We start from the raw sequence: 18883 nt of genomic DNA, 5'->3' as shown, positions 1-18883 counted from the left end.
AATATATCGATAAACCTCGATTATTGTCTTTTGTTTTTAAGTCGATAAACCTCGACTATCACCTCATAATATATCGATAAACCTCGATTATTGCCTTTTGTTTTTAAGTCGATAAACCTCGACTATCGCCTCGCAATATATCGATAAACCTCGATCATTGCCTTTTGTTTTTAAGTCGATAAACCTCGATTATTACCTTTTTCAGCATAGCCTTAAGATTCTTTATAGAGCGATCCCAGCTGATTCTTCATCATTTTTAGCCTCTCTAGGCTTATTAGGGCATTTATTCGCGAAATGCCCTAATTGGCGACAAGAATAGCACTTAACAGCGCGCTTAGTCCTCCTTGAACTAGTTTTGACAATCATTGCTGTCTCCTTGGGTTCCTGGTTCTTTAGACGCCTTGATTCGTCAATAATCGCATTGAATAGATCATCGAGATCTATATTATCGTTATCATTATTGTCGCGATATTTTGTTATTATAGCCGCAATAATAGGGCTATATTTACTCGAAAGATTATTTAGTATGAATATCGCTATAATAGCCTTTAGAATAGGCTTATTTTATATAGCTAATTCATCAGTATATCCCCGAATTTTAGCTAAATAGGCCTCGATTAAATTAGAACACCTCGCGAGAGTCGTTTCAAATAGCTGTTTAGCTATTATAAATTCTGTGCTGAATCCTTTAGGGCTATATAGCGTCTTTAGTCGATTATAGAGAGCCTCGGCATTGTTATCAGCAATATTAGCTGTTTAAATTAATGATGAATCACTAATATTAAGCCAAATAATTACGCTAGCTCGTTCAGAGTCGGATTTTCGTTTTTCTGTGTATTCTTCGATCTTATTTTTAGGTGTATTTTTAAAGAATTCCTTTTTAGTGTTACGAATCGGTCTGCGAGCAGGCCGCATACAAAGCTATAACGACAGCCAGGACAAGAGAGGAAGCTATACCGGGAAATCACGTGTGAAGAACCACGGCACGGATCACGTGATACGCTTAGCCGGCTCAGCCCTGGGGACGCTGAGCACCGCTAAGCACCACTCGAGAATGCTCAGATGTGCTCAGTGTGCTCGGCCTGAGCATCACTGAGCGGGACTGAGCAGTGATGGATATATATACACAGTCGTTTCATAGCTTTACCACGTAGTCAACTTCGTTCACGATCATACCCATACATTTTGGACTATGATCACTTCACTCTAGTACTCGCTCAAGTACTTCGTTCTTAGTGACCTCGTCTCCTATACTTCTCACTTATTAAGGAACGATATGTGCAGTGACACCTTGGGTGGAGCGAAACGTAACACTTTGACTATCACTTAATTAGAAGTATTCAACACGATGTCTAGCTCTAAAGCTTCTATCCGCTCACCATCCCCTACTAGGTCGGTTTAGTTCGCCGCGCCGGGCGTACCCACATCAGGACCCACCTTCACTGTCATCTCTAACTATAGTAACTATAGCAATCACGGCAAGGACGATACTAAGGTTAACGTGTTCTATGGATCTCGTGAAAAGTTAAGACTGTTTATCACCTAACTTATCGTGACTTTCAAATTAAACCGCACCAGATATATCACCTATGAAGATAAGGTCTTATTCGCGGGACTTTATATAAGGGGATCAGCCTTTCATTGATTTAAACCTATTATGATGAACTATATAATGTCTCTTGAAGGATAAAAGGACCTGAAAACCATTACTATTTTCTCTAACTTCGTGACATTTATGGAACGACTCAAGCAAATGTTTAGAACTCCAGGGGAGAAACAGGCCGCGGCCCAATGAATCTATCAACTCAAGCAGAAAGGGTTAGCTGCGCAGTACTATGCCCTGTTTAAGAGGCTTCAGGCTAAACTGGACTGAGACAACAATGTACTTACCACTGCCTTCTACACTGGCTTAAAGGACAACATCAAAAAGGAGTTAGAACCGGAGAGGCCTGACACATATTAGGGGTTGGTCAATAAAGCCATCGAAATTGATAACTGGCTATACGAGTTAGGATTAAAGAAGAAAGGATACTATGGAAAGATGGGTGGCGCGTATTACAAGGGCAAGCGCATCAATTACCAGTCTTATAGTGATTCGATAAACCTTAATGTTGTTAAATAAGACCGATCCTTATGACTAAAAGATAAGTTTCAACGCAAGGGGCTATTCAATAAGGAGCGAGAACGATATAAAAAAGAAAACCTGTGCTATAACTGTGGAAATCCGGGATATAGGGCTAACGAGTGCGGTATAAAGCCCGTAGAACTGCATATAATTGAAGCCGGTATTGAAGAAGAAAAGGCCGATACTCTAATTGAGAAAGAACTCGAGTGTCTAAGACTTGAGAGCGAAGAATAGATCCGGGGATTGAGGAGCCTAGAACTCAAAAGACAATAAATGATAAAGGTATATCTGGATAGCCTCAAGAAAGACAACTCAGAACAAGCTAGCCGCGCCGAGAGAGTACAGAAGGAGAATTTCGAAGGAACCCAGACGGAGGGAGTGACTTCAGTATCACTGTTAATGGTTAACGATGAAGAGATTACTAATATTATAGGAATCTATTCTGGCCGAGGTTAATAGAATAAAATAGTTACAACATGAAAGACTAATAAAGAGCGACCAAAACACATGAACTTATTATGGACAGTCTATCACGATGACAACTGCTCTATTCACTACTCTAATAAGCAAGATATAGAATGGTTCCCTCACGGAAAGAAGTGTAAGAATCGTCGAAGCAAAAAATTCAAGAGAAAGAAAGTCGACTGGGAAGAGCCTAAAATAGTGGCCATGATGGAAGCGAGATCATCACTATATAAAATAATTAGCGTTGAATACGGGTTTGCACGGATCAGGACTCATTATTGAGAACATGGCATTAATAGGGCTGTGTTTAGCCCACACACTAATGTCGAGCAAGACTGAATATCACTGAGGCTGGAAAGGTGCTTCTGGCAATGCAGTTTTGAAGAACCCCATATCCACCTGACAGGAGAAGAACGATATTAGTTTCCGTTCAAACTATTACGGGAATGAATCCCGAGCTAGATAAACTGAGAAGTCGTAAGCATCTATGACCTTATAAGCAGAGCGGAAACGCTGGTGATAGTATAAATATATTATTGAACCAGAAGAGGGGATAGGACCTTCTTGAGTCTATATTAGGGAAAACAGCCAATAAAGCATGTCCTTATTATGCGTATCTATTAAGAACCTAACTGTATCGAGGGGTCCTGTTTATATATACACGATATATGGGGAATGTCTATAATCCATTATTTTCTATTTAACAATAACTTTGATAAGGAAAACAATGAACTTAGTGACTAAGAAGAAGACGAAACATTTGTCTGGGTGAAGTTCGATACTCAGAGAACGGCTACACTAATAATAGAGACACAACATGAAGAAAAATATAGAATAATTGTTAATCATAGTAATGTGGTAGTACTTACGATAAAGTATTGGAAGAATATACTATACATCTAAGTGTGCAGAAGGGGTTACGCCATGGAACATAAAAGATTCGATTCTAAAGGAAGTCCGAGGGATAAGGAAGATCTAGTACTCGTGACAAAATGTGAAGGAATGTGTGAAGGACCCACTTATATATACAATATACTAAGGGAGAACCGTTACGATTTCATATTTGGTGAAGAACCGGACTCGAGCGACTTTAAGCCTAAGTGTGACACTATATTGTTTCATGGGTACTGTCACGTGGTTATCGAGACACTAAACTGGATCTACTATGAGGAAGAAGTACTTGGGATGTGTATGGTCAATAACAGGCTCAAGCTAAACTATGCTTAGGAGCAAGAGAAAAGGAGGCCGGTATCTATATAGCGATACTTTAAGTGTCTAGGCCTAGCTCCTTATATATATTAGACTGATACCGGAGAACTCTACTTCTTCCCATTCAAAGAACGTGACAATCTAACCCCAAAAGAGATCGACTAAGACGTGACGAGACACTATATTGAAGGAGAAAGGACAAGGGATATTATGGTTATAAGAATATATTATTAGGTCTAGATAGTAGAAGGGATTCGGAGATATAGCCTCTACACTAACCTAAATATCTATTAGGTTTCTATGACCTTATACTTGTGTTATAATGAGCGATGTCCGCACGAGAGAGAATATATACACGATATGATTAGGAGCGAAATATACTATCTACTATATAAGTCAAAAGATCTCATGATAATCAGTACCCCTAAAGAATCTAATGAGGATAACTCGTTTAAGTTTGTTGTTATTAAGACAACTAAAACATATCTCTAGTTCTCAACCCCATTTTGGAGGCCAGTAAAATGTGAGCGGATAAACTGCCTAAATAGAGCATCACATTATCACCTGGAGTTCGACCCCGAAACAAGCGAAAAGGATAAAGTCCTTGTGTTAGCCAAAAAGTGATATACTAACACAACGTGCACCTATGCACTCAGGATACATATATATCTCACGATAAAGGATGTGATCGAACCACCGATCAAGGTGCTTCTATATATTTTCGAAAGCAGGGATACAACCATGAACAACATGTCAAAAAACTAGGCGGAGAACCTATCATGAGGCGAAAGGTCCTGTGCAACAGAAAAAGGTCTCGAAAACGCTATATCAACATGGTATAGACTCAGCGTTTAACGCCATTGGTCTTCAGCGCCAGACTAGCTGATGAGCCTATCCAAGTAATGATCGATAGCGGAGCAAGCCAAGACTATGTGTCATCAAAAACAGCAGCAAGACTGAATAAGCAACGGAAAAAGAATCTATACTTGGTCTTTATGGCAGACAGGACGCCAGGTGAGTACGATGGCGGATAGATATAACAGGAGATTCGCGACGCCTGTCTAGAGATTGGGGAGTATAGAGAGTAGGTCGAGCTTGATATGATGCTAATCAAGTATAATATTATTCTAGGGATAAAGTGACTAAAAGAATACTCGCTAGTGATAGACTGGAAAGAAGGAACCTTGTTCTTCTTAAATTGCAGTCACGAGAAGACAAAGAGAAAGAAATAATTAACTTCCGTTGTATCCCTACGAAGGGCGATATAGGTATAATTCAGGAGAAGGGCCTTAAACGAAATATAAAAGAAAAGTCTATCTAAGAAATATAAGGACTTCATAGATATCTTTAAAGAAAGAGAAGATATAGTCGCGCTACTAAAGTATAAGCCATAAGATTATGAAATAACGCTTAAAGAAGGGAAAGTGCTGAAGCATAATGGTTGGCTTTAATCCTTATCTCTAAAGGAAGAAAGCTTTCTTAAGGAGTACATAGAGACTTACTTAAAGAAAGGCTTTATTTGACCATCTAAGTTATCCATAGCACATAGTGTGCTGTTCGCCCCAAAAAAGGATGGATCTCTTCGACTATGTATTGATTTCCGACCACTTAATGCGATCACCAGGAAGAATCGGTATCCACTACCCTTAATCAAGGAGCTGCAGGATAGACTCCTTGATGCAAAATACTTCATCGCGCTCGATATACAGGACGCTTACTACTGAGTATAGATAAAGGAAGGCTATGAATAGATGATGGCTTTTAAAACTAGCTTTAGGTTGTATGAGTATTGTGTTATGCTGTTTAGATTAATTAACGCCTCGACATCTTTTCAGGAACTGATCAACAACACGCTATAAGAATATCTCGATGACTTTATAGTCGTATACTTGGACGATATATTTATATTCTCGAAGATGTACAAGGAATATATGCGATATATTCGAAAGGTTTTAAGAAAACTTCAGGAAAAGGATTTATCGTTGAAACTTAGTAAGTATGAGTTCCACAAAAAACAGATTCGATTTCTAGGCCACATTATATTCGATCAGGGTATTGAAGTGGATCTCGATAAAATAGCGCTAATTAAGGACTGGCCAGAACCTAAGAATGTTATGAAAGTATAGTCTTTCGTTGAACTACTTAACTACTACTGAAGATTTATTAAGAGATTTTCAAAGATCGCAGCGCCTTTAACAAACCTTATTAAGAAGGATGTTTCGTTCAAGTTCAGACCAGAATATAGAAAGACATTTGAACGCCTTAAAGAAGCCATCACGACGGCGCCAGTACTTACAATATTTGACCCTAAGCTAGAATGCCAGGTAGAGACAGATACATCAGACAGAGCGATCAGAGCCCGCCTCACGCAAAAAGGGCTAGATAATAAGACCCGAATAATCGTGTACTTCTTAAAGAGAATGATAGGGCCGAAGTTGAATTACGACATTCACGACAAGAAACTACTCGCTATCATGGTATGTCTCAAGGAATGAAGAGTATATCTTGAAGGCGCTAAGTATCAAGTTTAGATCTACACTAATCATAAGAATCTATTGTACTGAATAACCACAAAAGAACTTAATCGCAAACAAGTTCGGTGGGCCGAAATATTGGCACTATATAACTTTAAGATATATCACATTCGAGGAAAAGAAAATGCTGTGGCAGACACGCTTAATAGACGGCTAGATTACATAAAAAACATCAAACCAAAGCTCATAGCAGTACTCAAGGAAAAAGATAGCGCCTTAATCTACGCAACACCTGAGATAGAGGTGTTGACTCTTATCGATATCGAGCTAACAGAAGAGCAAAAGAAAGAAATCATTAAAGGACGACATAATGATAAGTCAGCAGGACATTTAGGTATCGAGAAGACACTCGAATTAGTCACGAGGGACTTTACCTAGAAAGGGGTCAGGAAAGATATAGCAGAATACGTTAAGAACTGCGATATATATCATAAAGCAAAGCACGCGAGATATAAGCCCTACGGATTACTCTAAATATTAATGATATCAGAAAAGGCGTGGCACATCATCGCATTAAATTTTATTATAAAGCTATTAAAGTCTAAAGAACCTCTCACAGGTATAGAATTCAACAGTATACTTATGGTAAACAATATCCTGATCAAATATACAGAATTCATCCTATACAAGGAGTCATCAACAGCTAAAGACTTAGTGTACACGTTATACAAGGACGTTTTCAGTTGACATGGGATGTCGGAAGAAATACGCTTGGATCGGGATAAGCTATTTATATCGCAGTTCTAGTAATCGTTAATGGACCTCATGAGAGTTCACTAAAAGCTGTTAATAGCTTTTCACTCACAAAGTGATAAGTAGATAAAAAGAACAAATTAAACGCTAAAACAATATTTACGATATTATATCAATTTTCAGTAAAACGACTAAGTATAGCTACTACTTATAGTGTAGTTTATATTCAATAATAAAGCAGCAACAACAGGAATATCATCATTCTATATAAATCATGAGTTTCACTCAAGGATAAATAAGGATACTAGAGGCATTAAATCAATTATAGAAAAGGCAGCAATCTTGGTTAAGAAATTATAATCACTACATGAACTTTTGAAGAAAGAACTTAAGAAAATATTATAAAAAACAGTTAAAAGCTTAAATAGATAAAGATCTAAGGGACCAGACTTTAAAGAAGGGGAGGCAGTATACCTTCTTAGGAAAAACATTAAAATATAATGACTATTTAACAAACTAGATCACACCAAGATTAAACCTTACAAGATCAAAAGAAAACTTGGACCAGTGAACTTTAAATTGAAACTATCTGGAGAGATAAATATTTATCCAGTTTTTTATAAATCGCTTTTTAAAAAAGCACTACTAAACGCCAAACCAGAACCGGTGCTAATATATAAGGAAACCTAATAATCGATATACAATATAGAGAGGATCCTCGACCATCAAAAAACCAATGGAAAACTATGATATCTGGTTAAATGGTTAGGATATAGACACAAAAAAAATATATAGAAACCACTGAAATATCTCTTAGGGGATATAGTTAAGAAGTATTTAAGAAAGAAACAGAGAAGGAAACTCACTAAATATTTGACATAACTATGAGGAGCGATCAATTGAGATAGAGTCTTTAAAGTTTAGAAGGGCCCTCGGTGACAACTCAAATATCTCCTCGAGTTGTTTGTCATTCATGCCAATAAAAACAGTGGCTGACACTTTTTCGGGAGAATCCACGTGATCCAAAGTATCCAGCGATTCGGCCTCCCGCACCAGCATCTGCTTCTGCTTTTCCAACAACAGGTCGGCCTCACGCTGAAGACGCTCGCGTTCAGAGTGAGCCTTATTAACGACGGCAATCAGTTGGGCCAGCTCTACACCCTTTTAACAGGCCGCCTCGACAAGACGATTTCGTTGAGCAGTCAGGGAGTCAAACTCTTTATCCGAAAAAGTGCCGTCGCAATACTTCACGCCCTTCTTTGTGCAGGATGAACACTTACTACAGCCATCAAGGACGAAACAGACGAAGTTCGAGTTTTGGCAAGGTGTGCAGCGACCCATACCGGACAATTCGCGACCAAAGGACTCGATACGATCGATCAGTTTCTGACGACGAAGGGTTAAGGGGCGCGCGAGCTTAATAACACGAAACTGAGGCATAGTAAGTCATGAGAAAAGAAGAAGAGAAGAGCACGAGGAGGGGGAGGCACTCACTTATATATATTAAGGATAACGAATGAATTTAGGAAGGGGAAAGTGTTATGAATCGGTCTGCGAGTAGACCGCATACAAAGCTATGACGACAGCCAGAACAAGAGAGAAAGCTATACCGGGAAATCACGTATAAAGAACCACGGCACGGATCACGTGATACACTCAGCCGACTCAGCCCTAGGGACACTGAGCACCGCTGAGCACCACTCAGAAATGCTCAGACATGCTCAATGTGCTCGGCCTGAGCACCACTGAGCGGGACTGAGCAGTGACGGATATATATACACGGTCGTTCTATAGCTTTACCACGTAGTCAACTTTGTTCACGATTATACCCATACGTTTTGGACTATGATCACTTCGCTCTAGTACTCGCTCAAGTACTCCGTTCTCAGCGACCTCGCCTCCTATACTTCCCACTTATCAAGGAACGATACGTGCAGTGACACCCCGGGTGGAGCGAAACGTAACATTTAGGCCTAATGGTATAGTTTAGATCATTCTTTACTAGCAAGACTTTTAGCCTTATTCGCTAAATATTTCAGTTCTCTACGCCTTTTAGAGGGTCGATTTTCATGCTTGACGCCATTTTCTTGAACTGAAATATAGTTAACTGTCTTGTACGGGCCTAAGATAGTCGATATCTAGGCTTTAGAAGTCGTTATATATTCAGGTGAATTAAAGATATCTTGTTGTCACATATTGCGCTGGATTATCGCTAACCCGGGCTTATAACCTGTTGAGACAAGGGGGTGACTGAATATATTGCATGCTTAATCGACTTGGTTATTTTCTATCTACTAAAAAGAGAACGCCCCTTAAATACTATAAAGGTGGTAACTAGCTTATAAATTAAGTATCCATCTAGATGGCAAAGTCTCCACTTAGGTGGCAAATAATAAAAACCCATAGAACTCCTTAGAAACCCTGATTTATAATAGACCTAAGTTTATTATTAATCCTCTTTCTGACTCACAGACTAGCCTTATATTTTTATATTCTTCACAGATTACTTGTTAGAGATTAAGTCTATATTTTAGGTAGTCAATATTGTTAGTTAACTATATCTTAGTTTAGCGGACTTATAATATCTTAATAAATATAGCAAACTATATTAAGTGCCTTTAAGGCAGTTAATATTTAGTATTAATATTAAACTAAGTTCTAAGTCTTTCTAGCTGTCAATAGAGTTATTCACTAAATCAGTAATCATTAAAGTTATGAGCGCCGAATTTAACTATTCGCCCAATAAGCACTTTTTTACCTTATGATTCCCACGCATCTAGAAGATCTATCACGATTATATCTACACTGATTATTTAGATTTTCATGAGTATTAACGCCTGGCTAGATAAAGTCTTGTCTATTTGAAAGAGGGCGTTCATTAATATAGTAAAGCTAGATTATTAGTAGAGTTGTCTATTCTTAAAATCACTCGATTAACTAGTGGTCTTGCGGCTTTTAATACTTTTCATGGAAGTCTTCATGACTTAGATTTAGAAATAATTATAGAGTCGATTTCGCGCAATCATTTTATCGCAAACAGGAATACATTATGCGCTTTAATCAAGAAGCGAAAATAGTTGATGAAGTTAGGCGATACATCGAGATAAATAGCAATTAAAGATAAACCTAACTAAGGCAGAAGTATAATCTTATCTTTAGATCTCGTAGCTTCGCTCTATATCAAGAACCAAAATATATAGAATTGCGAGACAGCCACTATATATAGTCAAGGCATTTTCTCTTCTCATGATGATTCATTAAAAGTAGTACTTAATATTTTAGTATCTCTACTTTATAATATATCACTATTGGATTTATACAGTGATCCTTATATAGATCTAGTAGGAAGGTACTGAAATTCTCTATTAAAGATTATCTCAAACGAAAATATATTCTTGAATGGAGTGACTTGGCGAGCGATAAATAAGGCTGGCAGAGTAGATCATGTCCTTATCCCTTATATAGTCTTGATTAACTAGCTATCTATCAACGATATCTTGGATAGCATTAAAAGCTGACTTTCGGTGTTGTAAGGTCATGACTCGCTTCTTTCATGGTTAGGCTCTTGGGAGATAAGTTTTTTGAATTGGAGGGCGCTTGAGGCACTTGAGAATCTATCACGAGACACCTTTTATATTATTGATAGCTTCTCACATGGAAGTATTGCTTATAGAGATTGACTAGTGACGTTATTAGTATAATCTATATTAACTCTCTGTTCTCATTTAAAAGTCAATATAAATGTCTACTTAAATAGTCTTACTATAGACACACACATATATATACACACACACACATATACACACATATATACACATCGGCGGCAAGGCTAAAAGGGCAAGCTAAAGCTAAGCAGCTAATAAAATTCTTAAAATATATCATAGTCTTGTTAAAGGCCATATAAAATTAAATTTTCTCATCGCTCGCAGCTCCACTTACTTGCTATGTTTTTGCGTTAACCACTTTCGCCGAAGGTTCACTACTCTGAAGAAAAGCCCCCCCTCATGCCACGTTATGACGACTTTATCTACAATATTCATCGCAATATACGATATAATCATTGACGCGCCCGAGGGCCAATTCCTTTAATGGCTCACTACCATTCCCATATTCTATGTCTCGTCGTCGAGAACCCTGGATAGCAAAAGACGCACAAACAGATTGGAAATTAGACAAGTATATAAGGATAAAGAGATCATCGTGTTCAGCGGTAAAGAGGATCTATATATCATCACCTCTTCTGCCGCTTGATCATAGCCCTTCTCCGTAGCTTCTGGTGACCGTACCGCTTTCTAAACAGCTCTTCGCAGCGCTGACATAGTTCTTCGTTAACAAGGTTCTCCATGGCGACCAAGGACGACTTCCACGAGACTAGGCACTGGATGGAGCTATCCTTCGCTAGATAGACATCTTTAATATCAGCCACCTTGTCGACATCACTTAAACGGGAACCTAGACAAACCGATCGTGCCTTGTTCTTTCGGTAGAGAACTAATAAGATTCGATGCTTAGTCTCCGAAGCCTCTCGGGCCTCTCTGGCTTCTCTAGCTTTCTAGGTCTTCTTTGTTGAGCGGCCAGACTGTTTTACAGAAGGGCCCCTATCGAGACCAGTGATAGCCTTCGTAGATGACCAAGATCGTTTCCGAGGTCGTGTTCCTTAGATAGCAACAACAGAGTTAGATGTGACAATCTCTGAAGTCATAGAAGGTGAGGATAGTGGATATTGTGAAAAGAGACTGATGTTTTCTATTATTCTTTATGTTAGAATCGAGGACAAGGATAAGGAACACTACGGAGATAGGAACTTACCTAGGTGATAGTCGCCAGTCAAGTTACGATCGCCTATAGAACTAGCTTCTACAGTCTTAGTGTCTTGGGCACTGATTTCCATTCTGGACCTGAAAGTGGATATGTTCTCGAGACCTCTCTTTGAAAATAGAGCCTAATTATCTCTTGTAGCTTCTATATTCTGCTTATTATGCTCTAAGATATCGTTGTTTATAGCTACTCGTGACTCTCCGTGAATGATACTATATAGGGTGTAGATCGCTATGATCTCACCTACTGGGTTATCATGTAGAGCTGAATGCGCTGGCTTGTTCTTTGAGTTAGAGAAACCAAAGGCTTCTTTATACTCGGCAAAGATATCGTGGATTTAGTTAACAAATAATGGCGTATCCAAATTTATATCACTATCACTGCGCTCGCGACCACCACTATCTCGAGCAGGTGTACAAGTGTAGATAGTATCGTCCTAATGCAATTTAATGCCTCTATCTTGCTCTTGGCCTGTATAATTGACTATGTTGTACTTTATCGAGTAGTCTACAGTGTTCTTTTCTTGGTTCGTGGCTGGATTGACACACCCTCTAGATAACTCTAGAGACTGATCGTCAGTATACGCTGAATCTATAGCTTTATAGGGGCGTTTATCGTTATTAGGGAGAGTGCCGTTATAGTATATATTAACAGACTAGTTATTATCTAGTATAAACAGCTTATCTAGAATAATATATTAGTATACACGGTCTTATTATGCTTCACTATAGTATAGAGACTCTTTCGACTCACCTTGGCTAGCACTAACTTGTACACTTAAGATAGTCTCAGCATTTAAATAGGCAATTATCTCCTTGCTGTTGCCCTTATGACCGCTATTCGCGCTGGTTCCGTCGACCGGGGCTCGGGATAAGATCGCATTAGGGTTAAAGTTATCCCTTGTATTAAATCGTGTTTTATTGTGTCTAAATATCTCTCGTAAAGATGGAAGGTCACTGGTGTCGCTATTGTAGTTAATGTTATTGTTATCCTTATTGGCTTCCTTATCGAGATTGACTTTATTATTATATATTGTGTCGCTTATACAGTCTCTAGTCATTCAAATGCTACGGTCATTAAAATCATTATATATAGATCTCGGGAGCTAATAAGATATAGTTAAATCTAAGAAATCGATAGAATCCGCTTTGCCTATAGATTCCGACTAAACATGAGATTTAGAGCTTTGTCTGCTCGATGTTAACGTTAAAGCGGTAATGACTGTGGGGGATTGGTTAAAGGTGCTGGTTTCTACGAGCAATATATTTGCTCGAGATTGATACAGAATAGAGGTCGCTATAACTAGGAAATAATGAAGAATAAACAGTTTGAGAAGTAGCTAAGATTAATGAAAAAGAGGATGAATTAAATGGCCAAAAATGAGAAAGAAACTAGTGCGATTTATATAGATGATCAACACACTGCTAAACATCTAATTTTGACTTTCTAGGAGGCGTAGTTTCGAGTTTCGATAATTGCTGAGTCGACGTAGTTTGCGATTAACTTCGTTGCTGGTGTTTTCGCTAACCTAATAGATAGAGAGAGAAGGTTGATATGTCAATAAAGTGAAGCAAAGTTATGCCACTAAATGTGATAATAGACAAGGTCTTTAGCTATCCCTAATAGTGACATAAATCGTGGTGTCGATGGTCGCAACTCTTGAGGCCATGAAATTCGGCTCTAACTCCTTAAAAGAGCCAAGCCAGCGATTTCCAGTGAGATTGCGAGCGATCTTGAAGTTCATTATCAACTTTATCATGACCAACCTCAACAGGCGGCTGCGCATCATTAGAACCATTATTTATGAGACAGCATTAACGTCTACATCTGTCCAAGCGAAATCGTGCCTTGCAAAGCCGATTTTTCCCATTTCTACGCTGTGTCCCGTCATTATCAGACTCGAATTTAATCACTATAGAGGATTCAATTCGAAATGAATGAGACCTTAGCCAAAAGCCCACTCGTGACACGCTAATATACACTGGCTGGCGAATAACGATCCTCTTCTTCGAGCGCTAAGAATCGAAGTGAATGACTTAGCTCTAACTCAATATAGCAGATTTTAGGTGGAGCGCAGGACACCATATAGACCACATTACCGATCAACTCGTGCGGCATTTTTACGATTAAATATACTAGATATAGCGCTCAGCTGCTGCGCCAGCCTGTACCAAAACACTAGCTGCGCTTCCAGGCTACCATCATATTCTCCATTCAGTAGTCGGCGCCGTGGCCATATAAGACGGTGGAGTGTCAGTCACCCTCACGTAGACTAAAGTTGCTTTTGGTGACGATCTCTCTTCTCTTTCGCAAGCCTAGAACAAGCGCCAGAAAAGTGCATTACAAGAATCACTCTGGTTGGGCGGCGTAAGGAGACACCGCGTTACGGAACGCTTCAGGATACCCGGTTAAGCTGTGGACAAAATAGACAATGGACAGATCAGTTGAGCCTAAAGGTTATCAGCCGGTGGAGCCAAATATATCATGCACTGCTTATTCGAGGGGGCCAAAACGGGCTGTGTCGAGGGTCGTAAAGGCCATGATAATCGAGGATTAGGAGAGTGATCGGAGCACATTAGCTCGAGGCGAGGCGGAATTCGAAGGGACCGGTGGAGAATTGAAAGAAGAGGAAAGGAGAAGGCGGCCCTAACGCGGCCGAGAAGGACGGAGGCTGCAGGGCGTGACGCACAACGGGTACACGAGGGGCAAAGGAGGTGAGAAAGAGAACAGGTTAAGAGGAAGAGAACACTGGCAAGGGACGAGGGTTCTTATAGACGTCAAAAGCGACGGCGCGCCCAGACCGCGACCATACCCGAACCGGCGGAGCCGCCTAAACCGCAGGCGGATTTCCCGGCAACGACTTTACAAGCCAAGTACTCACGCCTAGCGTCTTAGCGCCTCTGGCGGAACGCCGACGCCCTCACGTTCCTTACAACTTTTGCAACACCATCAATTCACTGTTTCTAGTTATATATGACTATATTCTCGGCCTTCACAAGGAGGGCTTCTCTCCGTCTAGAACGTCGCCCGATAGAACGCCGCCCGATAACGGTCGATGGCTCCATGCGGCGCGTTGTGCGACGGCGAGAAAGCCCTCCCTTGCAACGCTCCTTTTGCCTATATAATAGATAGAGATCTCCCTCCGAGAGAGGGAGGTCAGACTCGTCAATACATCCCATTTAGCCCCTCCACATGGCCTAGAACTGAGTGTTGCATAACACTATAAATCACTTAGGAGCTATTAAAGACTCGGAGTAGATATCTCTTGTTAGTTTAAAGATTTTTGCGAGAACTAAAGATTTGATTGTTAGTTAAGACCTCCACCTGAAAGTCTTAACTAAATCCTTTTTAGGCTATCCTTCTAGGCATGCATTAGTTAAGAATTATACTGAGACCACAATGTAGAATCCTGGCCACGGAGGAGATAGAGATCTAAAATGGGCCGCCTTCCTGGTTTTCGCTAATGATAGAACTCATCTTGAGATGAGGTGTATGGTACAATGCCAGGAGAACTGGCAATAGACATTAAACTGACGCCGCGACGGTGCATCGAGAGCGTGAGTAGATGGGTGAAGAAGAGAGAAGAGGGTGAGTGCGAGGACCTGGTCTTAAAGCGGCGCCGTCTGCGTGAGCGCGCTCAGAGCTGCCAAGGCTGGATTATTGGTGGTGCCCGCCAAGATTTCGCCCCGAATCGGGCTTAGTTCACACATGTCCCAAATTTCGCAGTCTGAGTTCGTCGACAATACAAAGACGGATTGAAGTCTTCAACCAACCTCACCGTCGACAACCCCCCAACTTCCTTTTCGCGACACCGTCAACATGTCTCGTCCTACCGTCGGTATCTTGAGCGCTGATGGCGCCAGCAGCGGAGAGACCCTCCCTCTCCCAGCTGTCTTCAGCTCCCCAATCCGTCCCGATATTGTCCAGTACGGAAAAATCACCAACCGCACCCAGCCCATTTACGACAAAGCTGACAACTGTGTAGATTCGTCCACACCGGAATGGCCAAGAACAAGAGACAGCCGTACGCCGTGAGCGAAAAGGCCGGTGAACAGACCTCTGCTGAGTCCTGGGGTACAGGTGCGTTTTGGGATCACACAAAAATGAAAGAGCAGTAATATCTGACAAACCTCACCAGGCCGTGCTGTCGCCCGTATTCCTCGTGTCTCCGGTGGTGGTACTCACAGAGCCGGTCAAGCTGCCTTTGGTAACCAGTGTCGATCTGGTCGCATGTTCGCACCCACCAAGGTCTGGAGAAAGTGGCATCAGAAGATCAACCTAGGTCAAAAGTAGGACTTACAACACCACCAGTCTTGCGTTGTGTGCGGTGAATAAATTACTGACACGCATCTTGCAGGCGATTCGCAGCTGCCTCCGCCATCGCTGCCAGCTCCGTCCCAGCTCTCCTCCTCGCCCGTGGCCACCGCATCTCCACCGTCCCCGAGGTCCCTCTCGTTGTCTCCAGCAAGGCTTTTGAAGGCGCCGCTCTCGTCAAGACCTCGGCCGCCGTTGCTCTGTTGAAGGCTGTCGGTGCCGGCCCGGACGTCGTCAAGGTCCAGAAGTCCCGCAAACTGCGCGCCGGAAAGGGTAAGCTGCGAAACCGCCGCCACCGCCAACGCCGCGGTCCTCTGGTCGTCTACAACCCCGAGAAGGACGGACGTGAGCTGGTTCGCGCTTTCCGCAACATCCCCGGTGTCGAGACCTCCCCCGTCACCGCCCTGAACCTCCTCCAGCTCGCCCCGGGTGGTCACTTGGGCCGCTTCATCATCTGGACCTCGTCTGCCTTTTCGGCCTTGGACACCATCTTCCCCGGCACCAAGTCCAACCTCGTCAGCAACGCCGACATCACCCGCCTGATCAACAGCTCTGAAGTGCAGGCCGTCGTCAAGGAGCCCAAGGGTTACGCCACCACCAAGAGATCTTCCGTCCAGAAGAAGAACCCTCTCCGCAACAGACAGGTTCTCCTCCGCCTCAACCCGTACGCCAGTCAATTCAGCAAGGAAAAGCTTGGCCAAAAGGGACTGGGCAACCAGGCTAAGCCTGAGCGTATCAGCAGCCAGGCTCTGGAAGTCTTGCACGAGAACTAGAATTGCATGAGCGTAAAATATGCGTTTGCCCTTCTGTTGTTTTTTTGCCTAGGAAAAAGAAGATGAGATGGTGAAGGTTTCTTTTTCGTGTGTTGAGTTCACGCATACCACCAGACCCAAACATCTGTGGTAGGCCCCTTCTCACATGAAAAATGTCGTGGTAGTCAGGGGGCGTTTTCGATTTATTACCAGCAGAGTCTCATCAATGGGGACATCAATGCCACGAATCAAAGTTCACCATGATCACGAGTTCATTAACGCAGTGTGTACTTGCGTTTCTTATGTTGCCGCTACTAGAGTCTTTTGGCGGGTGAGTCTCGAGATTGATCCGTCGTAGAACCCCTTTAACAGGGTGCTGCGTTCGCAATGCCCAGGTGTGCCATGGTACCCACAACGCATAGATGAGGGTGTGGAGAGTAACTCAGGTTCAGGTTCTTCATTTCATCGGAACCATCATATGTAGATGAACCGTCAGGATGCTCCATATCCACTTTTCTAGACCACAATCTACTGCACCTAGTAAGGTATGCAGCCCATTGTACAGAGTTTCTCCCAGTCACGATGAAGACCACCTCATTAGGGCTTCTCGAAGACTACCTCGCAGACTACCAGGAGGTCTCAGGAGACCTCCTACCTTACCTAGAGCTTCCCAAAGATCTCCAAGGCAGCCTTGGCTGTACTCTTTGCACTCTGTGGATTCTGCCCGGTGACGATGCGGCCATCAACGACGTGGAAATCATCCCACACTCCCTCTGCGCGGACATCTAAACCCCAAACCATAAACGACACGTTAGCAGATCAGGTTCGACTTTTCCCAAGATTGACACGAAACACGTAGAGAGGTGGAGAGAAAGAGAGAGAGAGAGAGTGCCGGGGCAGTTCAGTTATTATCATTACAGGGCCGAACGGGAAAGAGGAAGAGGGAGAAAAAGGAAAGGGAAAAACCGTACACTTTGCACCTAACTTCTCCGCCCACTCATCAATCAAAGGTTCACCCCAGCTGCGGATGGGTTCCATGACGTTCATCTCATATTCTGCCTGGGTGGTGAACCCGGTGATGGTCTTGCCTGCGATGACGGATTTGCCGGTCGTCGAGTCGATGATGCCTGGGAAGATGGCTTCGCCGTGACACCTAATTGTTTCGTGGAGTGTCAATCAGAGTCTGCGCGTTGGGGGAAAACCCCTTAAAAAAAAGCTCCTCCGAATACATATTGGTGGCGATGATTATATGAGAGGGCGGGAGAAATTCACTCACACGGCACTCAACACGCCGCCTTGGTTCCAGACATCCGTCGCAATCTTCTGCAAGCCCGTTGCGTGGGGATAGTCGATCAAGGCTGCGTGGCCTGCGCTCGCGAAGAAGATGCCGTACTATACACAAGCCACAAAGCAGTCAGCACCATCCAAGGTCTATACGATATCAAATATCAAATACAGGGTACAGTGGGAGCGAGAGAAACAGGTACTAGGTAAGGTAGGGTAAGGTAGGTGGTAATATGCAGCAAGGGAACAGTATAGCAGTAAGTGTAAGGGTAGAAGAAGAGAAGGAAAAGATTGCAACTCGAGGGACAGAGACACTGACATTCTTCCCGTCGACACTCTTGACATCGGGCATGTTGTCGACCTTTTTTCTAAACTCGCCATCCAAGTCTTCCCACTGCTTCTTGTCTTCGCCGTCGAGGAAACTCTCTTGCAGACTAAGCCAGTCGGCGACGTACGTGCCCTTTTCCGACACGAGGTCGACCTCGAACCCAGCGGCCTTGAAGACATTGTAGGGATGCAGAGCCTCGGAGATGAAGAACCCCGTCGGTTCGCCGTGGTGGAGCGGGGCCGTGGCTGAAGTGATGGCGATGACGGCGCGATGCGGCAGAGAAGAAGGCATTGTCGAGTTCGTAAACGAGTCCCTGTACCCAAGGTGTGCGTGTGGGTTGTATGATGGAGTTGTTTGCCGT

At 42.3% G+C, this 18883-nt stretch overlaps 2 protein-coding genes across 2 annotated transcripts; one reads left to right on the top strand and one right to left on the bottom strand.

The window, feature by feature from the left end:
• Positions 1-15663: 15663 nt before the first annotated feature.
• PV08_02498 (uncharacterized protein) lies at positions 15664-16931 on the top strand (the record flags this gene model as incomplete). The annotated part of the gene is made up of 4 exons (XM_016376856.1): positions 15664-15770; positions 15830-15924; positions 15983-16133; positions 16202-16931. 4 exons carry the CDS (start codon positions 15664-15666, stop codon positions 16929-16931), a joined length of 1083 nt encoding a protein of 360 aa, XP_016238426.1.
• Positions 16932-17570: 639 nt separating this feature from the next.
• PV08_02497 (uncharacterized protein) lies at positions 17571-18813 on the bottom strand (the record flags this gene model as incomplete). Its single annotated transcript, XM_016376855.1, has 4 exons — positions 17571-17695; positions 17882-18063; positions 18187-18302; positions 18514-18813. 4 exons carry the CDS (start codon positions 18811-18813, stop codon positions 17571-17573), a joined length of 723 nt encoding a protein of 240 aa, XP_016238425.1.
• Between the last annotated feature and the right edge of the window lie 70 nt (positions 18814-18883).

The sequence above is a fragment of the Exophiala spinifera genome (genome assembly GCF_000836115.1).
Source record: "Exophiala spinifera strain CBS 89968 unplaced genomic scaffold supercont1.2, whole genome shotgun sequence".
Taxonomy (NCBI): Eukaryota; Fungi; Ascomycota; class Eurotiomycetes; order Chaetothyriales; family Herpotrichiellaceae; genus Exophiala; species Exophiala spinifera.
This window is presented reverse-complemented; position numbering and strand designations above follow the sequence as displayed.